Source organism: Arachis ipaensis, chromosome B04, assembly GCF_000816755.2.
Source record: "Arachis ipaensis cultivar K30076 chromosome B04, Araip1.1, whole genome shotgun sequence".
Classification (NCBI taxonomy): Eukaryota; Viridiplantae; Streptophyta; class Magnoliopsida; order Fabales; family Fabaceae; genus Arachis; species Arachis ipaensis.
In genome coordinates this window covers 8,511,492-8,518,100 of record NC_029788.2, presented here as the reverse complement: position 1 = coordinate 8,518,100, position 6,609 = coordinate 8,511,492, and the positions used below count along the sequence as shown (strand labels likewise).

The 6,609-nt window shown below is 28.2% G+C and overlaps 1 protein-coding gene across 1 annotated transcript in view; it reads right to left on the bottom strand.

Moving 5' to 3' along the window:
* LOC110271413 overlaps positions 1-3,269 on the bottom strand; it is a 6,529-nt gene extending 3,260 nt beyond the window's left edge. Inside the window, exon 1 of the mRNA XM_021122321.1 lies at positions 3,186-3,269. Within this exon, the coding sequence (XP_020977980.1) occupies positions 3,186-3,269 (84 nt within the window). The remainder of the gene's footprint in view (positions 1-3,185) is intronic.

Here is a 6,609-nt window from a genome sequence, read left to right as displayed (position 1 = left end):
TCTATAAATAATTAGTTTTAAATTGATTTTCTATAACTCAAATGACATAATCTTTCCATACTCATCTAAGAGGTTGTAAGTTCGAGTTTCCATATTTTTGATAAAAAAAAATGTAAATTGATGCTCAAGTTTTTAAATTCGAGTTCATTAGCTTATATAATTGCAAATATTCTACAAATGTTTGAGTATATAATGCCTTAATTTTGGACTAAAAAAATGAATATTTCTATAAAATATCATTTATAAATATGAGAGTATTACAAGGAATTAAAGATCAATATTGTGCGCTTTTTAATTTAGATATGGAAGGAGGAATGGTATAGGACACAGTTATGGAGTGTATAGGTGCTTTATGCAGTTGTGATGTCAAGAGCAAATCGGACCTTCCGATTTGTGTTTAAAAAATTAAAAAAAGTTGCATTACACAAATCAGACCATCCGATTTGTATTTTAAACAATTAAAAAAAATTAATAATGAAATCAGACCATCCGATTTGTGTTCATACTTTTTTTAACAAAGAAATCGGACAGTCCAATTTTTTCACTTTATTGTTCAAAAAAAATTATCCCACATTCATATCTAACACCACCCACCTCCATACCCATACACAACACACAGAGTTTACATATCCAAAAAAATGAGCCCAATATTGTGTGCTAAATTTAGCATTGATATGTATATGTATATTGTATAAATAATCATCAGCTTTAAGCTTTTTGTTGGAAAATGGCAATGAATGGATTAATCATGGTTCAGTTTGCAGCAGCAATTATTTTGATAAAAAAGAACTGTGAAAATGATGGAAAATTATGCCTTTTGGATGGTCAACTTACTATGATGATTGATTTTGCTCCCGTGATTACTTTATCAAATTGTGTCTTTTATTATTATTGTTTTTTTTTTTTAATGTCTATGACTGTACCTTACTTTCTGGACCCTTTGCTTAGACTTAAATAACAAAGTTTATAAAAAATAAATTAATAAAGAGTTGATGAAAATTTGCCATAGATTTATCTTAGTCTCACAAACAAATTATCTAAAGATAAGAATATCATTTGATGATTTTTTATGAAAGCATATAATATATATACAACCATAAATTTATAAAAATTACTATTTTATAGCTATAATATTTAAGGGAGTAAATATTATTACAGTGATTTAAAATTAGATATTGCATAATCAAAATCAACCGTTAGTTTTTGAGGGGAAAAGAAAAACTTATCTCATGATAAGTTACTCCAAACATTCAAAATTGTAATGCATTATTAATGTTACAATAATAGTGTCCGAAATAAAAATTGCAGTATTATATATATTCTTTGCGCTTGTCTTTATCATAATCCAATATTTAATTAACGGATAAAATAAAACATACAAGTTGGCCGTTCACATAAAAAAAATAAAATAAAATTATATTACGTGTAAACTAAAATCAGTTATCAGTATAAAATATATGTTGAAAAATAAATACACATTAAAAATAAATTAAATCACACATATATTTATACATAAATATATTAGTGGCTAATTTTAGTGGCTGATTTTAATATATAAATAATATTTTTATAAAAAATAATAGTCTATTAATTTAGTGTATAAATAATATTTTTAAACCATAATTTATTGACAGTTGGATTATAATGATTAAAATATCCAAAGCAGTTGGATTATACTAATTAGATAATAAGTTGGTACTAAATTTCATATGGAAAACATTGGAACCATATTTATAAACTTTAATTTCTATTTCAATCAGCATACTACTTATGCAAATGTCAAGGGTCATAGCTGTACAAAATATAATATGATTTATGTAATTCTATATAATGTGAACAATTTTATGGGGATATAAATAAGGTATTTTTAGGGAATTAAAGATTTTGGACTTGAGCAAGGAAGAAAAAAGAAAAAAAAAATCGATTAATTGGAATTTGTTTTGATATTAAATTCTTTAATATTTTCAAACTTTATCAAGGAATTCAAGAAATTAGTTCGACAACTTTAAAATATTAGTTGAAGATAAAACTTAAAAAATGTATCTTTTCTTTAAAAAGTAGAATAAAGAAAGAAAAATAAATAGTATACTTGTCATTTTTTTCATGAATGTACAGATAATTAGAGTTTGGTGAATTATATCATAAAGATATAAGTTTATAGATTTTTTTTTATTTATGGGATGAAAGAGAGATTAAAAAAGATAAGATCCACACTTTGAATAACAATAAAATAATAAAAAATAACTATAAAAAAAATTATTTTTTCTTTATACCACTTCAATCTATATAGTAAAGTACCCCTTTAAGTTTTAGAAGAATAGAAGTTGGTGATGTATCAGTCAACTAATCACTTTTTTTTTTTGTATGTGTGTGAGAAATTGGTGGGTTTGATCCAATCATATACTCAATTTTAAAATAAAGAGTAATTCTTTTAATTGATTTTTAAGAATTTTAAAAATGGACATTTTAGTTTTTTAAAAAAATTAATATACAAATTATTTTTTTTATATTTTTTATAGATATAATAATTTTTAATTCATTTTTTGCATGCCTTACTAATGAAAAATGTTGAGTTCCGCTCAAGGCGACGAAAGATCAGGCTATCCCCAGAAAAAGGCTATGGGGAACGAAGGGTCTAAGGTTGGAACTACTGATAGTTACTAACTTTCACGTGGACAAACCGTCTCTTGCTAGAATAGGGGATTACAGAAGTAGGCAAAGAATAGTAGCAGTCCGTCTTTCCTTCGATTGGAGATTGGTTTGGTAGTTCAGAGTACCCGAGGAGAGGTTGAGAAGAAGACAATGAATGTAACAGGTGAGACTTAAGCCATTTCTTCTCACCTTTCTAAATCATTATAAGCCCGCCGACACACAGTGAAATGGGTGGTTTGCAGTTAAGAGGTACTGCGGAGGGGTTTGAGGACTAGCTTTTCTCATACCCAAAGCTAAAGGGAGTTGGCACAAAAATTTGCACACATAATAATTAAGTGTTTATATGTGCGAGTAGAACAAAATAGTCCTTAACTTGTAATCACAAAATAATGTCATATGGTGAAGGGTATAAAACGTTTCGTTTAGAAAATACCTCTTGGTTTTTCTCAATATCAAGGAAACCAAGTCTAAAAAAGACACCAAATCTCACCATTCACTCTCGGTTTTATATAGAAATTCTATACTACTGCAACCTCATCTTGCATCTCATCTTCCACATTCCTATTTTCACCATCAACGTTAGGACTCCGTTCATTATCGTGACGCCTGTCATTCATTGTCGTTATCTTCAAGTTGCTTGAAGTGTCGAGGTTGATGCAACGACAACACTAAGATTTTCATTGAATTTTTGCGCAATTAGCAGGTTAGTACCTTATTTTTGCTAAGCTAAATTGGGTTTATTATAATAGGTTACATTATTTGATTAATCAATTTATTTTGCTGGATGGTTAGGGTTTAGTGACGGTCGCAACTTGTGATTTGCAAGTTGTTATATGTATTTGAATTTTAAAGTAGTTACAAGAATATAGCATGTTCAGTAGCTGTAAGAAAAAAAAACTGTAGTTTATTTGTGATTGTTGGTTTCGGTTTTGTTGATTGTGGTTTATTTTGAAAAAGACGAACTTCCCTTGGTTGGTATCATTGGAATTGAACCTGAACGTTTCGATTCCTACAAATGAAGGACTAGGGTTTCATGAGGAGCTTTAACGATGAAGAACGAGACCTCCATTATGAGAATTAATCATACGGCGCCGTTTTGTCATTACAAACTAGAGACTGTTTTGTCTTACTCGCATACGTAGACACTTAACTAATACGTGTACGTATTTACGTGCCAACTCAGTATTTTTCATTAGTAAGTCACGTCGAAAAATAGACCAGAGACTGTTATGTCAGATAAAAAAAAAATTTGAAAATTGATCTGTGTATTCATTTTATTGAGGCTAAAATATCTGCTTTTAAAATCTCTAAAGATAGATTTGAATAATTACTCTAAAATAAATGTTGTTTTGATTTTTTTTTATACATTAAAAAATTAACTCTCCAGATATATTTTGCATCTAAATACATTAATTTTCAATGGGTTGATATATCAAATTTGTCTTTGAAAAAAAATGTGGTCTACTAATTATAACTATAAATACGTCAACCAATCATTTTGTAACAAGTGATATTAACCTATCATAACATTATGTCACGTGATATTTGATGTGACACGTCATTATTTATTATATAGAAAAACCAATTTTAACTTACAATTTTTTAGGATTAATATGAGGTTTAATTACTATATTGGTCTTTATAGTTTTGCAAAATTTTTAATTAGGTCTCTGTACTTTTTTTTCCTTTTAATTGAGTTCTTGCACCAAAATATTTTTTAATTGGGTCTCTACACTTTTTTTTTCAAGAATATAGCATGTTCAGTAGCTGTAAGAAAAAAAACTGTAGTTTATTTGTGATGGTTGGTTTCGGTTTTGTTGATTGTGGTTTATTTTGAAAAAGACGAACTTCCCTTGGTTGGTATCATTGGAATTGAACCTGAACGTTTCGATTCCTACAAATGAAGGACTAGGGTTTCATGAGGAGCTTTAACGATGAAGAACGAGACCTCCATTATGAGAATTAATCATACGGCGCCGTTTTGTCATTACAAACTAGAGACTGTTTTGTCTTACTCGCATACGTAGACACTTAACTAATACGTGTACGTATTTACGTGCCAACTCAGTATTTTTCGTTAGTAAGTCACGTCGAAAAATAGGCCAGAGACTGTTATGTCAAATAAAAAAAAATTTGAAAATTGATCTGTGTATTCATTTTATTGAGGCTAAAATATCTGCTTTTAAAATCTCTAAAGATAGATTTGAATAATTACTCTAAAATAAATGTTGTTTTGATTTTTTTTCATACATTAAAAAATTAACTCTCCAGATATATTTTGCATCTAAATACATTAATTTTCAATGGGTTGATATATCAAATTTGTCTTTGAAAAAAAATGTGGTCTACTAATTATAACTATAAATACGTCAACCAATCATTTTGTAACAAGTGATATTAACCTATCATAACATTATGTCACGTGATATTTGATGTGACACGTCATTATTTATTGTATAGAAAAACCAATTTTAACTTACAATTTTTTAGGATTAATATGAGGTTTAATTACTATGTTGGTCTTTATAGTTTTGCAAAATTTTTAATTAGGTCTCTGTACTTTTTTTTCCTTTTAATTGAGTTCTTGCACCAAAATTTTTTTTAATTGGGTCTCTACACTTTTTTTTCCCTTTTATTTGGGTCCTTACACCAATTTTTTTTTAGTTGGGTCCCTATAAAATTAAGCCAATTACCGTTAAGAGGGACCTAATTGAAAAAAAAATTGGTGCAAGAACCCAATTAAAAGGAAAAAAATTATAGAAACCTAATTAAAAATTTCGCCGCGAAACTATAAGGACCAGTAGAATAATTAAATCTTAATATGACTAACAAAAATTTTCGAAGAACTAATTTAAAAATACGCTATCTCTTAGAAATGAATTTGAATATTAATTATTTTTTAATATATAAAAATGTCAAACCGACAATTATTTTAAAATAAAATGAGTAAACCATAAAGAAAATGTAAATATACCCCGCATAATAGAAAGATATTTTGTGAAAATTAATTATTATTATTAGGAGGGTAGATTGGACAGCTACTAACTTCGTATATTACTAGGAGTGGCAACATGCATCTTACTTGCGGGTACCCAACCCGATCTCATCCGGTCGGATAGGATTGCCAACTCGATTTGCAGCGGGTAAGGTAGGACACGGGTAGAGTTCTCGTGTAGGTCGCATAGAGTGCGGGTTGAGTCTCAATTCTATCCGACCAACCCGCATCTTATATATGTATATGTTATATACTTATATTAAAATATGTTTCAAGTGAATATTAAACTAAAAACTTTTCACTAAATGCAAAAGATCCTTAACCACTAAAAGAAGATTATTAATTGATAATTTAATATTTTTTTTACATAAAAATAAGTTTTATTTTAAATTATCATCAACTTATATAATAATGTTGCATCTTTCTTGTAACCTCCAAGTAAGATTGGATACTCGCGGATTAATAACGGGTAGAATTAAGATTGAGATATTCTCAATGCATAAGTAGAATAGAGTTAAATTGGATTTGGATCCTCTAAAATTTAAATTTCACTCTAGAGAATAAAGTGTGATCTTTCTACCCTTGAATGGTTTCTCTTTCATATTTATTTTTGGTCCCTTATATGAAATAAATGGTGAGAGATCACACTTTACTTTCTAAAATAAAATTCAAACTTTAGAAGATATAAATCCAATTAAATTTATATAAAAATTTTAATCTACAAATAAAATTAAGATCGACTTCAAATTCCACTCTACCCTATCCTACTCGTTGGCCGTGTATATTACAACATCACAAAACACACACATTCCAATATGAGGGTTTTCAATTGTCATCCACTATTAGTTTTAGCCCAATTTTGAATTTGGGTACATCTATTGAAAAACAAAGATCATAATCACTAGAGTAAGATTTTATTTGCATGTTGTAGCTTAATTAGCTTAGTGCCATTGCAATTAACA